This window comes from Cantharellus anzutake (genome assembly GCF_015039405.1).
Source record: "Cantharellus anzutake strain C23 chromosome Unknown EI90scaffold_118, whole genome shotgun sequence".
In the NCBI taxonomy this organism is placed as follows: Eukaryota; Fungi; Basidiomycota; class Agaricomycetes; order Cantharellales; family Hydnaceae; genus Cantharellus; species Cantharellus anzutake.
In genome coordinates, this window is record NW_024067068.1 from 235,616 (window position 1) to 251,510 (window position 15,895).

The 15,895-nt window shown below is 49.5% G+C and overlaps 5 protein-coding genes across 5 annotated transcripts; 2 read left to right on the forward strand and 3 right to left on the reverse strand.

Annotated features, from left to right (window-relative positions):
• Window positions 1-680: 680 nt before the first annotated feature.
• Window positions 681-2,082, forward strand: EI90DRAFT_232053 (uncharacterized protein). The gene is made up of 5 exons (XM_039052876.1): window positions 681-1,001; window positions 1,061-1,091; window positions 1,146-1,458; window positions 1,517-1,791; window positions 1,851-2,082. The coding sequence occupies exons 1-5, from the start codon at window positions 871-873 to the stop codon at window positions 2,013-2,015; spliced, it is 915 nt and encodes a 304-aa protein (XP_038909163.1). The 5' UTR covers window positions 681-870; the 3' UTR covers window positions 2,016-2,082.
• Window positions 2,083-2,149: 67 nt separating this feature from the next.
• Window positions 2,150-4,625, reverse strand: EI90DRAFT_3147414 (Metallo-dependent phosphatase-like protein; the record flags this gene model as incomplete). The annotated part of the gene is made up of 12 exons (XM_039065529.1): window positions 2,150-2,553; window positions 2,637-2,720; window positions 2,785-2,826; window positions 2,890-2,976; window positions 3,043-3,295; window positions 3,355-3,437; window positions 3,496-3,552; window positions 3,620-3,878; window positions 3,938-3,976; window positions 4,040-4,126; window positions 4,205-4,376; window positions 4,474-4,625. The coding sequence occupies 12 exons, from the start codon at window positions 4,623-4,625 to the stop codon at window positions 2,150-2,152; spliced, it is 1,719 nt and encodes a 572-aa protein (XP_038909164.1).
• A 2,104-nt stretch (window positions 4,626-6,729) lies between these two features.
• Window positions 6,730-7,664, forward strand: EI90DRAFT_3086418 (uncharacterized protein). The gene is made up of 4 exons (XM_039062198.1): window positions 6,730-6,762; window positions 6,822-6,906; window positions 6,965-7,218; window positions 7,281-7,664. Exons 2-3 carry the CDS (start codon window positions 6,838-6,840, stop codon window positions 7,211-7,213), a joined length of 318 nt encoding a protein of 105 aa, XP_038909165.1. The 5' UTR covers window positions 6,730-6,762; window positions 6,822-6,837; the 3' UTR covers window positions 7,214-7,218; window positions 7,281-7,664.
• A 2,550-nt stretch (window positions 7,665-10,214) lies between these two features.
• On the reverse strand, window positions 10,215-10,985 carry EI90DRAFT_3086426 (uncharacterized protein). The gene has a single exon (XM_039062199.1). It carries the CDS (start codon window positions 10,760-10,762, stop codon window positions 10,535-10,537), a length of 228 nt encoding a protein of 75 aa, XP_038909166.1. The 5' UTR covers window positions 10,763-10,985; the 3' UTR covers window positions 10,215-10,534.
• A 2,763-nt stretch (window positions 10,986-13,748) lies between these two features.
• EI90DRAFT_3147415 (phosphate import ATP-binding protein pstB) lies at window positions 13,749-15,862 on the reverse strand (the record flags this gene model as incomplete). Its single annotated transcript, XM_039065530.1, has 13 exons — window positions 13,749-13,780; window positions 13,882-14,080; window positions 14,127-14,195; window positions 14,244-14,305; window positions 14,445-14,448; window positions 14,535-14,639; window positions 14,660-14,782; window positions 14,882-15,012; window positions 15,071-15,099; window positions 15,157-15,190; window positions 15,238-15,325; window positions 15,379-15,518; window positions 15,853-15,862. 13 exons carry the CDS (start codon window positions 15,860-15,862, stop codon window positions 13,749-13,751), a joined length of 1,026 nt encoding a protein of 341 aa, XP_038909167.1.
• Between the last annotated feature and the right edge of the window lie 33 nt (window positions 15,863-15,895).

Below are 15,895 nucleotides of genomic sequence, written 5' to 3' on the forward strand. Positions count from 1 at the left end.
GAAAGAATGGTGCCACTTTTGATAGTTCGAGTTGATCGCTGACCATATCGGCCAGCCAAGAGTCGGGCTGCGGACCACAAGACTGCACTGATGAGAGAGTCGCTCTTAGGGCTTCGCCGAGATTGGGGACTTGAGAGGTCACCGCTCTCCTTGTTTGGGACTACCATAAAGAAGGTTCGATCGGGTCTGAAAAGGAAGACTGGCCACAGTCGTGGCGGCTAGTGTGAGCAGCGATATGCTTTCGGATTATTTCGTTCCTTTTGGGTTAAGCAGTGAGTTTTATTTGCTTCGGTTCGCCTTTACCATGCCGATGGGCATTTGTTTTTTCCCCGAACTTATCCAGCTGCCTGTGACTGCGCACCTAGTAAAGCCTCCACATGGGTGCCCGACACCCGGTGACTCGCATTTCCAACATGCTGTTTCAGGGATGTCCTGCCATGTGTCACCCATTGACCGAATCGAAATCATACTATTCGCCCGTATCTCTTGATCTCCCATCATGACGGAAAATGTTTGTCATTACTTGGGAGATGCTGGTTGAGATGGCTGGTCGATGAGAACAGCACAGAATCAACGTATTCTTCGAATCCTCCCGGGCCATCTGCCGTCACTCGTGTAGCGGTAGCCAGCGCTACACATTGAAGTTGTCCGTTAGACAACTTTTTTCCTAGTGGAATAAAGAAGTGGTTCTGGGAATGTATCCTCAGCACTCGGATCTACGATTTTGAGCGTTTTGTCGCGCCCTGTCGGCAACCATCTTATTCTCCAGCACCTTCGCTATGGTGACACAACAATAGATAAAAAGCTAGCGGGAAGAGGTGGTTTTTCTCTAATCCTACTCTTAAGATCTAACTTCTGCGCACACACAAAATGCGCTCCTTCACTCTGTCATTTCTGTCATCTGCGGCGTTCGTAACCGCCGGAAACGTAATATATGAGGGCAGGATACCTCTGAACTATACCCCAGCCCAGCTCGATGCTAGTGCCCCCCCTTTTACTACGTATGTGACAATCGCAGCTCTGCCTTTCACCAGTGACTGGACATCGCTCTGGTTTACAGCGTTGTGAAGGGGAGTGGCAATGCTAGTCATGTATGCCATTGACCTGCTGTCTCCAGTAATGTACTGACATGGGGTAAACCTTAGTACAGCCACCTGCTAGGCCCCAAATACCACTCCACACCCCTTTGGGGATCATACCCTGAACAGTCTATCGCCATTTTAATCCGTAACTCCTCCGTATTTGTTCCTGGGGGCAACGTTACGAACAGTCAGTTCGGATTTCGACGAACGGAGCTTATTGCCCAGAGTCAAAATCGAAGCGCGTTTGAAGTTGGCACCACAGTCTTTCATGTCAGCATAATGGCGGATCACAAGCATAAGTTGAATTACAAACATGAATACCAAATTGTCTTCGTCGAGCCCAAAGATGGCACCCATGTTTTCGCCATAAATCTAGGTGTGTACCGCCCAGGGCTCGCTCCCAACATGCCCCTTGACATCCGGAGCGTGTTCAGGGACGCCATTCAAGATCCCTTCTACGACAAAGCCCGATCCATCCGCTCATCACTTCAAGGTCCTTGATCATGCGGGAAATATAATCTTCACTACCCCCATGCGTAAAAGTCACTGGCACAATTTCGCCATTCAGGTTGAATGGGACGCAAAAACTCTAGCTGTATTCTTCTCCCACAACAGCGAAGTCCTCGAATCAGTTACGTGCTTAGTCGATAACGACTCAACCTCCAGTGGGGCCGCTGGTCAGGGGGATTTCCATTGGGGAGTGCTCAAGGTGAAGCACAGATGAACCAGTTTGTTGCCCTGTATTGTTAACGGGCATGCATTTTACAGTTGCCTTTGGCCGACCCTCGGGACACTCCGGCCCAACAATCCAATGTGCCTCATCACGGCATTCAGGAAGGAACAACGGAAGGACTGGTTTTTTCGGGTGTGTTCATCGAGGACGTGGTGGGTGGCGTCAGTACCAGCCACAACACCACGGCACCCGCTGTGTAAAATAGCCCGAGCCCGAGCCCGACCTTCAACATGGTTTATGATTTGCACAATGGGATTACTAGCACAGGATTATTATTATAATCCTAATTAGAATGAAGGAAGTTGAGCTGAGACAGGTTACCCATGTTCAAGAATTAAGCCGGGAGAGAACGGCAGCGGAGTCCAATACAGGTCTTTAGTATATCCTGTCCCGAGCCCCGGTAACCCTCAAGTTTGGTGATTCGTCCCTCCTTGAAGGGTGTGTAAGGCGACTTGGCACGGATATAGTCTGCGAGAACATCATCCAGGGTGTTGAGCGGAGGCCCAGGTTTTCTGGGAGGATTGAGGAAGCCATCACCTCCAGCGGCAACAAAATCGATGGTTGTGACAACATAACGATTTTGATCGTCGGGAGTAATTTTAATATCAGAAGTCAAATTTAGAGACCGTAGGCGAGAACCGGCAGCCACGCTGGGATTGTATGAGAAGGCTACCCCTCGAGAAACTTGTACAAATGATGTGACTTCTTTATTCGCTGAATTCCTTCTGCTCACGATGCCTGTAAGCGCATCGAAGCCAGGAGCGCACAATAAAAAAGGAGTTATTGCACAGCCGAAAGCATTTGGAAACCGAGAGCAGTACCTTCAAACATGTCCCAGAGCTCCCTTCCAGAGAACTCAAGGTCCACGACAGCATTCCCGAAAGGAAATGAGGTCACGATGGCGCCTGAGGAGATTATGACGGTCGAAAACCAGTCAATAATTAATATCCCAACATGGGTGGCGCTCACCTCGCGTGACGTTCCCTTGAGGAATAGTTGCTCGGATGCCACCTGAAGGTAAGGCAGCGTCATATTGATAATAGTGACGAGCGAAGAAACCTGGAGTTCACACACCGGCATTCATAATTGCACCATGAACCTTTCCGCCAGCGTCCAGTCGATAATCCAACATTGCATCGGTGATTAGGTTGCCCAATGTGCCTGAGTGTTTGGCACCAGAGAAAAGCAGGTCAATGCTCGCTTTTATTTTACATGAAAGTGACACACATTCTTCGATCTGACAGCGGGTCTGATCAAGATCTCCATTTGTCCAGCCGACCACTTTTTTCGAGTACTCGTCGAATGGCTTGCGCCATGCATCCACCTTGGCCTGGAGCTCCGTATCTCGAGGAATGGAACTGTCCATGACAATGGGTCCACCAGTATATTCAAGCACACGCCCCCCTGGACCATTTTCAAACGCAATATTGATAAACCCGAGAACTTGGCCCCATCTCCAAGCTGTGACAATGAATACTTCCTACAGTCGAATCACTGAGTGTGAGAAAACAGTTAATCAAACAGGGAAATTGTCTCGACCTCTCCGTCCAGGTTCCTTTGAATCGTTGGGTACGGGCCTTCAGCTTCGTCGAAATCGCCGAGAAGAGTGTGTGAATGGCCACCTACGATGGATATGGTAATGAGCGGCATGACCAAAAGGTGGTCCTGTGGAGATTGTACCCAATATCAAATGAATGCCACGAGTTCGCCTGGCTAGATCCACGTCGTCTTCGTAACCTATGCCGCGACATAAAAGCGAGGTGTTCTCGTCGACCTCACAGATCCTTTATTGCTACGGGCTTACCGATATGTGTCATCGCGATGATACGGCCCACGTTCTCTTTCGCATTAATCTCATCTACCGTTCTCTGGAGCGCTTCAACGGGATCCAGGAATTCCGTGTCACGTCCTGGGCTTGAGGTCGTCTTGGTGTGAATTGTAGTAAGCCCGATAACAGCCAGCGAATGTTCAGGAAACACGTGGTAAGGCTTGATACGGGAAGACAGCCAGTGGTTGTTTGTCTTGATATTGGCGCTCACAACAGGAGCCGTCACGTTGTGGAGCTGGATGCGCGACCATTATAATGGCACGGAATAGAAGAGGATAGGGGGCTCTCACTAACATAACTGGCCAATTGATCATCTCCGCCATCGAATTCGTGCTGTAGAATAGATTTTAGCTCAATTGCCACACAAGTCCGGTCGTGAATCGCAAATTTGCTCACATTGCCGATCGTCATTGCATCAAAGTTGAGGTCATTTACTGTTTCTGCTATCTTGGAGCCTCCGTAGAATGAGTAAAAAAGAGTGCCCTGTCGAAAAAAATACGTAAACTCTCCTGGCTCACGGCGCCCGTTGCGTTGTGGGGACCAAGAACGCAAGGTCCTTACCTGGAATTCGTCGCCCATATTAAGAAGCAGAGTATTTGGTGTGGTGGAGCGTATCTCCTCTACTTTTGTCTTAATCCTGGAGTAGCCTCCTACACAGTCCGGGGATGGAGGGTCGCAGTCAGTTCCCGACTTGCGATACTGGTCTAAATGGGCGTGCACATCGTTCACATGGCTAAGAGAAATAAGAGAACAATATTTAGATGCCAAATGCGGGAGAAGTTCAAGGGGTTCGGCATCATTCAGATGTCATAACATCACCAGGAACATACACGAAAGTGAGGTTGTGCAGCCTGTCTTCGAAAACATCCCGTCTCCACGACCTCGCGTTTAACACATCCAGACGACGTGACCGCAGATGATCTGGGGCCGCTAGGGCGCTCACTGCGGCTAGTATTGTAAGGAATTGAGTGGACGACAGCATAATGGGGGACCCAAAGGGTAAGGAGGTGCCAACACGCCTGGTCAGGGCGTGGGAATTCCTCTTTCTGACACTTCCGCACCTCAACGCCCGTTGAAAGCTGCTATGTGAACAAAATCCATGTGATTCCCGTCTTCTGATGGGATGTGAGCTCTAGGTCGTCGCCTCTGAACACTTTACACTGCGCTGCATGAAATTCCCCGTGAAAAGCAGCACTCAGAACTTAGAAGCAGAGTTTTTCCTGTTCGAGTACGTTGTTCAAGGACTATGAAAATGCGTTGCGCCAGTGTTTCGCCCACAATCCGTTGGCTGGATTTCGTTTCACCTTACTGTTAACTTGGAAGGTCTTAATTGATTAGCACGTCGGGCGGGGATGCTGTACCCAGATAAGCTGTCACAATACCCGCCGGACTTCAAACAAAAGAAACGCCGTTGTGCGCAGGGCCTCATGAGGCCACCTCGTCGTTTCCAGGAGGCAGCTTTATCCCTGTCTGCTCGGAGACATGTCTCATTGGGTGACCCCTTCTGTTGTCTTGAATAATCGCCATGTTAAGGTCAATTGCCGTACGCGAACAGCCCGTGGCATGGGGATTATGTAAAGACTTCCACCACGTTTACTCCATCCCCGGGGCGCCCTGGATTCTGACTGTGCTTGGCTCAACGACCTGTTGTTGTAGTCAGTGTTGATCATCTTACCAAGGTTTCGGTGGCTGTTTTCTGGCCGAGCAGAGCCATGTCTGGCAAATACCTCAAACACTGTAGGAACGAACACTTTTCCACACATACTTGCGATCGGACACAGCTCGTGGGGAAAGCACTCGCCGCCCGTCGTTGACTCCCGGTTTGGTATTTCGGACCCGCTCAGACATCAGCAGACCCTGGCCACCCCGGGCGCAAAACTCGCACCCCTCTTAGTGCTTTGCTCTGGGGACCCAATATCTGTGAGTCCCAATCTTATCAGCCGCCTTCCGGCACGTTCGTACAACATGAGAAAACCACCCGTCTCACAAAATGAAACGATTTCCATTGTTGTTGACCAAATACTGGGCGAGTATTGATTCACCAAGCTTGGACAATATCCCATTCGTTCGGGGACTTGACCTTCATACTTGCATTGCATAACCCAAAGGGGTTAGACGGACATTCTCAACCTAGTTCATGTCCACGTTGACCCCACGCGGTTTGGAATCACATTGAGATCAAGAATTCTGGTCTGATTCAACTAATCCGATTTTGCTTCGTGTCAAGATAACCTCCCCCCTGATAACTTGCCCACTCTCTCTCTTACTATAATCCGTGCACAACCACCATTCCAATTTGGAACTGGGCATTTTGACAAGTGACCGGTCGCAGTTCAGTGATTATAAGTGCTTTTGCGGACATCGCTTCCTTTCATTATCCCTTCATCTATCCTGTGAAACGATTCATCTGGCGCATTGTTTCGACAATGCCCAGCGTCATCCTAAATACACCAAAAAAGGGTACTTTCATTCAATCGACCTTCATCTTCCGTGTGCACCCCTTCGGTGTTGCCTCTTTCGTTTGGCCGTGTGTGACCTTGGCTCAGTTCGACGACAGTCGGGCTCACTAAAACGAGGGGAATAGATGATTGAGGCCTGGCTTAATAGTACGGCATGCCTGCCATTCGAACCATCTGATTTGGCTCCATCAGGCATTCAGGAGCATTTATCTTCCTCATCGTCCAACCCAAGCCCCCCGACCACATCTCCTTTCAGGGCCCCCATCTGGTGTTGGGGGGATCCGACTTATTGGCACCAAAACTCCATAAACGCGTCGTGCTGGAGTCAGTAGGATTTATTCTTCTAAGCGCAGAAGGAACTGAGAGGCCGTTTGTTTTCATGGACGTGGAAAGGGGATTCACATCCATTTTTGTTTTGCGTTCAGCTCGCCGTTAACATCCATCACGGCTGTGTATCATTACTCGCCGCATGTGATGCGATATAGTTTTTTTTTGTTTTTTCATTTTCCGTGGGGCAGTCCGGACGCCAGGCGCTTGCTTGCTCCTTCCTGGCACTAGCGCTATCGCTGAGTGATGCCCGGTGTACAGGTTTTCTCCGTTCATCTCCGTATCCCAACCCGGACCAACCCTCTTGCTGCCATGCTGTGTACGTTTTCATTCCTAGGTTTTTCACAAGATATCGTTAGATAGGGACAAACGGCCAAAGGAAAAGACCGCGCCATTTTCCCCTGGAGCATGATATTTCCATTCTTGATTTCCGTGCACTTGTACACCGCTTCGTTGAAGGCATGTTTCGGAATCCGGCTTGATGATCCCCAAGCATCAGCATGGCAAAAACTCCCCAATTTCTTTGTCGACGGACATGAACGTGCTCTCATCGAGTCATCTTCCCCAACTGGCTGAGCCCCTGACTCAACTGAAAGAACTTACCCTGCTTTCAGTTCTCCAACACCGAACTCATTGTAGCAGGCCTTTTAATGGTGAGAAAATTAAGACCTTCTGGACCGTGCTCATTAAACCGAACCGTTGTCGAGTTTTTGCTTCGGGGGCGTTCTTCGATTTTTCTCTTGGAACACAGCTGACACCGGTTTTTGTGTGCACAAGGGTCTAACAACCCTGTCCAATTCATGCAGTGTAAGAAAATAATGACTCGGAGCAACGGAACGAGGGAAATTTACATTTTAGCTCCAGTACTTCCCAGCTATTGTGCCTAAAAATAGTATGTACCGACCGAGGCCCAAATATATACGTGTATGCGTTTCCATTCCGACTCGTTTGTCACGATGTCAATATGTATACCCTGGCGTGGAACAAACTGACTCAGGTCAGGCGTCCGTTGCCCGTATCATTATGCGATTCGGGGTAAGGGCCGGGTCAGTTGAGTGGGATCTTTGGCGGGGTTAGCAGTGGCGGTCAAGCGTTGGGAGGGGACTCAACAAGGAAAAACCAGCTGGCTGCAGTGCCTCGGTATGTGCTGTGAAAATCAATTTGATTTTAGAGTGCAATCGGGAATGCAAATTGGCACGCGCATCGCATGGAGACGAGGACCGCCCGCGTGCGCACCATCTAATCACAAAGATGTTGCAGATTGCTGCGTGGTTGATCGTATAATCAGTACTACTAACTCTGCCCGAAGTTTTAGGTGTGTGCTGATAGGATGCACATACTAAATACGTATGATAGGATAGGGTATGATGCTGATGAAATACCATCTGTGGACACCGGTGTCCTCGCCAGGAGATTCTTTCCTTACCGCTTTGTTCGCTCGCCATTGGGTAGTAAGCGAGTAATTGCGCCAGGCGGTCGCGATGCACGCTTATTCCTCTGATGCTGATGGTGCGCTGAGTTAAGGGGTTAGAGCCTTCTCATCGAGCTGTTGATGCCTGTGCCTTGATTGTTAAGAATCTCCGAATGAATGTATCATCGCAGGGTTAAGTCCGGATAACCCTGTAATCAGGGAGTTGGTAATATTTGACCAACAACAATATTTTGCTGCGAGTGGATGATTCTTGTTCGAATTCGGCGTCTAGGCTAACGGGCGTGCGCATATTCTTGGCTGGCCGAGCGGTGTTTCGTCTTTTCTGCGATGCGGGAGGGGAACAATTTATTCTTTCTTGAAGTCAAAAGTCGTAAACGCCGAGAAGGTTGAACGTGGTGAGTTCTGAGGGACGTGAGTGAGGGGAGGGGAGGGGAGATCGTGCGAGTGGGTATGGACAGACCGGTTAAGTTGGAACTGCCGGAAACAGAGTGAACACGCTAGGGTATCGTATCTGCATTTCTGGGAGTGTCACAATTGCCGTAGTACTCCTAAGTAGAGGGACGAGACTGTATCCATTTATTTTGATTGAGAAGCATATGCATACATAGTGACCGGCTCGGAAAGGAGACAATTTCGCTTTAAAGTCGATTATCATGGTGAGTAGCCGCCGTGGTACGCACGTGGCAAGAGGTAGTTTGACAGGAATTTCGCGGGGGAGGCGCTGAAGCTGGAATGTCAAGCGTTTCAAGAGAGCGAGTGGTGGTAATTGGCGGTTAGGATTGGGCACTGAGTAGATGCCGGATGAAGTCCACAATTGAAATGAAGGTATCATTGCCCAGTCTGGAACACCGCAGAGCTGCTCGAAACTACCCGCATATATGTGATGCGAATGGGTCCTGGATGGTCGCAGACAGCCTGTACTGTGCAGCGCCCTCGCATATGGCGAAGGATGTGTAGCTAGAGTCTGGCTGCGGTAAAAACTAGTTTCAACACATGGCCATGGGAATGGAATGCGGGCAAGACCTGCGAAGATCTGCGGCCAGGGTGGGCTACTAGGAACAGCATCCACGAACCAAAGACCCGGATAGTACAGAAGAGGCAAGTAGATACGACATTAGAGAAAGGATCCATTAGACACAGGTGCAAATCCTGATTCCTAGTATGACAGAGTAGTAACAGGGCAACGGAAGGGCGGAGGTTGCAAGGCTAAAAGAGAGTTTTTCTAACACACTGGACGTGGGTACTGGTTACAGCTCGTTACCGCGCATCCCAGGAATACCACGCCCGACACTGCAATTATGATTGATGGTAACGCCGTTTAGGCACATCGTATCGTTCACGCTGTGATACGTAGCTCGTGCTTCGGTGACTCAACCCTATCCACGCCCCGCCCGACGGTAATCCAAGGGGTGGAGAGAAAAAATAAAGGGGAGTGGTTTTTTTTTTGAAAAAGAAAAAGAATCCAGCTTTCTTTTTAGATTTCTTTTGTATTCTCTTTCCCTCAGGTGAAATAAAAAAAAAAGAGATCAGATGGCAAGAACCCATAAGAGTCGAATTTTTGTTCAAAAGATTTGAAGTCCAGATGAATGTGTTGATCGTTTTATTCACTCATCTCTCCGACGTTCACTCACTCAGTTTGGAAAATATCTTTTTTTTTTTTGCACCGGAGCTTCCCAAACCCCCTCCAAGAACACTCACTCGTTAGTTGCGGAGGCATCGTGGGTATCGCTGCTGCTTTTTTCCTTCCACACTCGAATAAGTGCTGCCCCCGGTTGATTATCAACATGGAGGCAAGAGAAATGAATATGCTCTCAACGGCAGAACAAATACACCTAATCCTCCCTCTCCTGGACCGAGTTCGTCTCTTTCTGGTCACCCCTCATCATTGTCATCCCGTTCAGATTGCTTTATAACGCCCTCATACTTCATTGTAAGTCTCCCCCCCCTTTCATCCCCCTCTACATCCCTCCTCCTCCAAATCAAGAATAGCACACTCATTCATCATCATGTCATCTCCCACTGTCCTGCCCTATCAGCCGTACTTTAGTCCTCCACAAATATTCACCGCTTTTCAAGACGCAGCGAGTATGAACCAGGTGAGCCTGTTCTATTCCGAGCGCTCTGTGACATTAACTTGACTTTCCCTTCCAGTCATCCGCATCTGCCGGCGACGCAGTGCTCCGGTCAGGCGCTGACCAACACTCGCAGAGCCCATCTGTTCATCATAGTACCACTTACGCGCCTCAAAGATGGGACAGCGGGAACTCTGTACCCAGTCTCGACGATGTCACGCGTAGCGTTAACGCTCCGGGGTTCACGCTTCCCCCGATTGTGACATCCTCGAATCCCTCAGTTCAACCTCACACTCAGCCTCGGTCGCAAAGCGGCGAATGGCACGGGAACTCTTCTGATTCCTCGCCCAATTATGCAACAGATTGGAGTGCATCAACTACCTATCCTCCCCAAGGTACGCATATCCTTAGCAGAAGCACCTCCACCGTTTTAGTTCAGAAATTCAATTGGTCTTCTTCTGTTTTGACGCATGCACCGGTACTTGGGACACTTCCCCTTCCTTGCCTTAATCTCCCCGATTCGATCGTCCTGTCCCCCCCTGCCGAACTTGAACACGCCCACACTTAGCCTCTTACCGATCTCAGCCGCACCAGTATGCTGCTAGCCCGCACCAGGCCTATGCAACGACACCTGCCTCGGAGTCGGCACCTTCCCCTTATGCCACTCCGCACTACCAGCAACATGCTCCACACAATACGGGCAATCACCACTCGGTAACGCACGAGATCTCGTCCTACGCCATGACCAATGCAGCGCATCACCCGCACGGCAATGGAAGCCATCACGTTCGCTCTTACAGCAATCCCACGCCGACATCCGTAACATCATATTCACCAATATCAGCTTCCTCACCGTACGCGCCCGGAGGGCACCAAAGTCCTGCGTTCCTTGCTTCTACACCCGCTGGCGCTGGCGCCAGTGCTATTGGTAATGGCACCAGTGCATATGATACTTCGCGAACCCTTCCTCCGCTTGCTGCGCTAACAGCTGGATCAACAAATGGGTCAACGCGCTCCACTTCACCTGAATCTGTCCACGGTCACTCCCACAGAGGTTCAACTGGTAGTCTCCTCTCTTCAGCCATTGGCCGAGACCGATCCTCTGCCGAGCCGATGGGTACTACGTCGTCTAGCGGATCAAGTGTTGCCAGCTCATACTTCATCAATACGGGTGGATTAGGTATGGGGGGACTTGGCGGAAACAGTCCATTCGGTGATCTGGCAGGGATTGTCGTTCCAGCGAATGGAGTAAACCATCTTTTGGGGGGATCAATTTCGGGCTCATTAGCAAGCCCAGTGAGCTCGACTAATTCGTCCAGTGTGACAAATGGAACAGTCACAGCCTCTGCTGCTGCAAGTGTGAATGGGAATCTACCGGGGATCAAGCCGAAGCGCCGACGGGCCGACGCGACACAGTTGAGAACGTTGAATGCTACATACGAAAGAACAGCATTTCCTTCTACCGAGGAACGTGCCGAGTTGGCTCGTAAGTTGGGCATGAGCCCCCGTCAAGTTCAAATTTGGTCCGTATTCCCGGTCTCCCGTTCCCTTTTACTTTCCCATGTTATCGTCCAATGATACTTACCAGGTTTTCTAACAGGTTCCAGAATAAACGTCAATCGTTCCGCCAGACTCGGACGCAACAGCAGGCCCAGGCGGCTCATCCATCGCATCCACACCATACCTCGCATCACGCCTCACACCACATTCACTCTGGGACGGCGGCTGGTCCAGGGACGTTTGGCTCGATACAACTGACGAGCCCAATAGGCTCAACATCAACTACATCGACTAGTAGCAGTGGAACAGCGAATGGCGGAGGATCTTATGGAGTCTATGGCGGGGGATATGGTGCTGCGACCACTGATACTGCGTCCAATGGGGCGGGTACTCTGAGGTGGTGAGGTGGGGGCGTCTTGTTATTTTAACCTTTCGAAGCGGGGTTTTTTGTCTTCGAAAGTCGGGGCACGTGTGAAGATTGGGTACGTAGCAGTCTGCGCAGGATTTATTCTTTGGCTTTGAATCTGCTAAGCTGCGTTTTGTCGAACTGGGACTGACCACCGCACTCAATTGTTGTAGGAGATGAAACATAGTCCTCGATCGACCCACCATGTCCTGCCAAACCAAGGAATGTTACTCTTTCCATTCTCTCTTCACGAAACGAAACCTGGAGCCCAACACATGTTCCGCTGGACGAGCAGGCCGACCGACACACATTTTGCTGACATATTTCTCAGTACCACACTCGATCTTGTCCTTTTTCACCTCACTATGAAAACACAATTGGCAGCCAGCCTCAAGTAACCTCTCTATACCTTGCACCCTCTGGTTTTTCGTCCCACCATGCACAGTTCCTTCACTTATGTTTCAGTTCTTTGTTGTCTTTTCTTTGTTTCTCCGTTCCATGTGTTGTGTTGCCTCCACCTTCGGATCCGCAGCCCTGGAACATGATTCCTTCCTGTTATAACGCCCGCACACATCAGTTTTGATTCGAAAAGAGTCCCAAAATCATCTGTATCACAAAGCATAGCAACCACTTGTAATTCTTTATTTTTTTTTCCTAGTGGCTAGTTTCTTTTTTCGTTCCACGTCGCATCCAAATGCTTGCAGCTATACATGCTTTACTCCCAACTTTCCGCCTGACCGTCAGATCAACGTTTGTAATTTGATAGCTTCTCGTTGGCTGGCGCGTTGTGTGGCAAAGATCCACTTGTAGCCCGCCTCACTCCCCCTTATTTGTAGTTTGACCATATTCATTATCGTTTCGTATGTTGCTGTCCCACTTGTTATATTATCAGACTCCACCGATCCGCCAATCGCCCGTTTGGTGGCTACTACTTTAATTTGTTCTTCCAATATTTACGTTATCTTCAACCATATATGATTTTTACGCGTGTAGCTAGATAACTAGATAAGCTGCACATGTTGCGCGCGTTCAGAAGAATATTTGTCATAGCGCAGGGCATCATGTGTCAGTGCACGCGGCTCATGCAGCCTGATCAAGGTTGCATGTGTACGTTATGGTTGCTAGGCGCGCACGTTGTATTCTCCCCCCTCCTGGCCCGCCGTGATCGCGTTTGGCTTGTTCGCCTCTCTTTTCAGTGAATTCGTTCGATCATGTGTCTGATCTGATCAGCTTGTTCCCCAACGAAAGAAACACCTCAATCAGCTCAACTGCATGCGCAATCTTCGGCTTCCTAACCAAATTTTGACTGATAACACATGTCCACCTACCACCCTTGTGACAACTACCCGGTCAATTTCCTGGAGGATCACGAGACATCGGTCATCTAAACCATCCCCGTCACACGAGAACACCCTCATCTCCAGGGTTAGAAGTGAACGGTGTCTCGGTGGTTTTCGTTCTTCCTCATTATAGATGAATTTGAGTCCAATTGTTGCCCACGTAGAACGCCAGGAGGGAGATATTAGGCATCTAAGATAACCCGTACAATTCAAAGGATCGGTCAATCAGGATGTCCCCGCACGGCATGGGCATAAAGGCCGCAGTGACTATACAGGGTTAGCAGTCGAGTATGGCCAACGAATGGTATTCTAGGGTAGCTGAGGAAGACGAATGCGAAGGGATACGTGATATAGGCACCCAATTGATCTTATTATGTGCAAGGAAGGAAACGTGCCCGGAAAACCGCGACGACCAAATTGGGCAATGATAACCGAGGTACTTCTTGAGAATATCGAGGCAAACTAATCCTGTGCCTTGATAATTATTTATCTAGATCGATTTTTGCCTGATGTGTAAACTGGCCGACGAGGGGTGAGCGTGGGAACAACCATATTGGGAATTCCGGTCATCAATCGCTGTCTGTGTCTTCAGGTTTGGGTCCTACATAACGGAATAATTAGGAGGCAGCGTCAAAGGTGACCACACCCATGTTCCATCAGCCGCCACTCTCAGGGAGTATGAAGCAGGAAGCGGTGACTCACCACCAAAACTAAGCCACTCCAGCTTCCTGGCTCTCCGCCGTTCATCCCTCACTTTAAGCTGGTTGCGGGTTAACTTTTTCTTCTTAATCGCCGGTATTGGGTTGGCTGTCCCAGAACCGGCTTTTTCGTCTCCAGTCCCAGCTGGTGTACCGCTGACTGAGGCAATAGGTGTAGGTGCAGCGCTTGTTCTGGGTCGATCCTGGGCGCGATTTTCCGTCCGCAAAGGCATCCTCCACGACTGCAACCTTACCCTTCCGCGCCAGACGACCCGCTTCTACATTCCATATCTCTGGACAAAGCGCATTGACAAATTCCTAGTTTCTTTTAGGGAACCTTCAAGTTACCGCGAGAGGCCCGCTCACCGTGTTATGTGAAATGATCAGAACCGCTCCAGCCCAGTCTCGAATGGCAACAGCTAGCCCGCCTAGAGGTTTTCATGACATTCATCAGCACGTGAAACAAATCGTGTTGCGTGCTTCTCCTCACCAAGGGCCTTCTCGGTCCAAGAAATTCGTTGGCTCATCTGGTGTCGGTAATCTAAAGTCTCAGAACGGTTGCCACACGAATCTCAAAGCGCATACTAGAACAAGCACCTAGCCAGCGAAAAGAACTCATCAGGGGCCATCGTGTCCTCGAGTAGCATGCGGCCTCACCTGAGGATTATTCCATAATGCTGCAGCTATCACAACCTTGACCTTCTGACCTCCGCTCAATCCCCCCATTTCGTTGTACATCGCAATATTCCCATCTAGCCCAACCTGTCTAGGGTCGCTCTAACGGCAGAGGCGCTGGTTTCTCGGCTAGCAGCCCCTTCTCTTGAAGCTTCTATATCATCAAACTGCGCAACCACTTTTGCAAAGCCTTTTTCAAGCAGATCTTCTCGGGGTAGCCACGTGTTGAACTTATGGTCCAAATCCTCCATTTGATTCGTATTGGAAAGATTTCTTCAGCTTTTGTCGGCCCATTATCATCTGTTCCAATCCTTGGAATCAGCACTCACTCTACCACTTAAAAAAAAGATTTGCACCACCTCAATCTTGCGTTTCTCGCCGTTCCTACCAACGAAGTCTTGCTCTAACGATGCTCGCTCCTCCTCAGTAAGCACCCGAGTGGACTTCTCCAAAAGCTCCCCTAAGGTGTTACAAATCAATAATCGAATTGCTCACAAGAATTATGCATATCTACTTACGATCGTGCCCATCTTGAAATCGCCACTGACTGTTAATCGCTACTCTTTAGTGCTGGGGAACATCGATTACAAGCAGCAAAACCTACACGTATGCGACGGGAGTCTTTTCAAGGTGCTTTTCTGATGATTCGTCAATGTCAGTCCTCTGTGGGTAAGGATGATCATACCAATGTGATGTGTCGCATGTTGAGAGACATATCCCACACGTAGCGATGGGTGCCGGTACACAGTGCCAGACTGTGGCCCAGTCTCTCCCTGACAAAAACGGACAATTGTCATTGAGCTTCCAAAAGTTCAGTTCCACCTACAGTCAGTAGTTTGATGAGAGTGGACTTCCCCGCTCCATTGGGCCCGACGATCCCTACCCGACTACTCAGACTCAAAGCACAGCTGACGTCAATCAAGCTTGGGTCTTTTCGCCCAGGATAGGTGAATGTACAATTGCCATCTTCATGATGGCACGTGTGTTCGAGCGCACACCCATAAGGCTCCCTGGTGGTGGGAACGAGAATTTGACTGATGTGGCGGCGAGAGTGTAGTAGGATTTGGCCGAAGGACGTGTTTCACAAAGTTGGATAGGTTGCCAGGATAATAAACAAGCTGAGAAATAGCTAGGCTTCAATATGAGGGGACGAGAGGGGCTGGTTCAAACTAACTTTTTTATTCTCGTAATGAATGATATCCGTAGTAACATTGTCTAAGAATCTTTGGGATTTGCTGTTAGGTGAAAACGCTATTCGTCCAAAGTGAGCAGGAAAGCCGCACCCTGAATCGTGAGATACAATGAGACATGTAACGTTTACATGCGACGTAAGATAGTCCTCA

Excerpts from the sequence above, each read along its gene's own strand:
- EI90DRAFT_3086418 (XM_039062198.1), top strand. The coding sequence starts at position 6,838 with ATGATATTTCCATTCTTGATTTCCGTGCACTTGTACACCGCTTCGTTG. Across the intron at positions 6,907-6,964 it reads AGGCATGTTTCGGAATCCGG|ATGAACGTGCTCTCATCGAG; the intron begins CTTGATGATCCC and ends TTGTCGACGGAC.
- EI90DRAFT_3086426 (XM_039062199.1), bottom strand. The coding sequence starts at position 10,762 with ATGATGTTACGGATGTCGGCGTGGGATTGCTGTAAGAGCGAACGTGAT.
- EI90DRAFT_232053 (XM_039052876.1), top strand. The coding sequence starts at position 871 with ATGCGCTCCTTCACTCTGTCATTTCTGTCATCTGCGGCGTTCGTAACC. Across the intron at positions 1,002-1,060 it reads AGTGCCCCCCCTTTTACTAC|CGTTGTGAAGGGGAGTGGCA; the intron begins GTATGTGACAAT and ends TCTGGTTTACAG. Across the intron at positions 1,792-1,850 it reads TCCATTGGGGAGTGCTCAAG|TTGCCTTTGGCCGACCCTCG; the intron begins GTGAAGCACAGA and ends TGCATTTTACAG.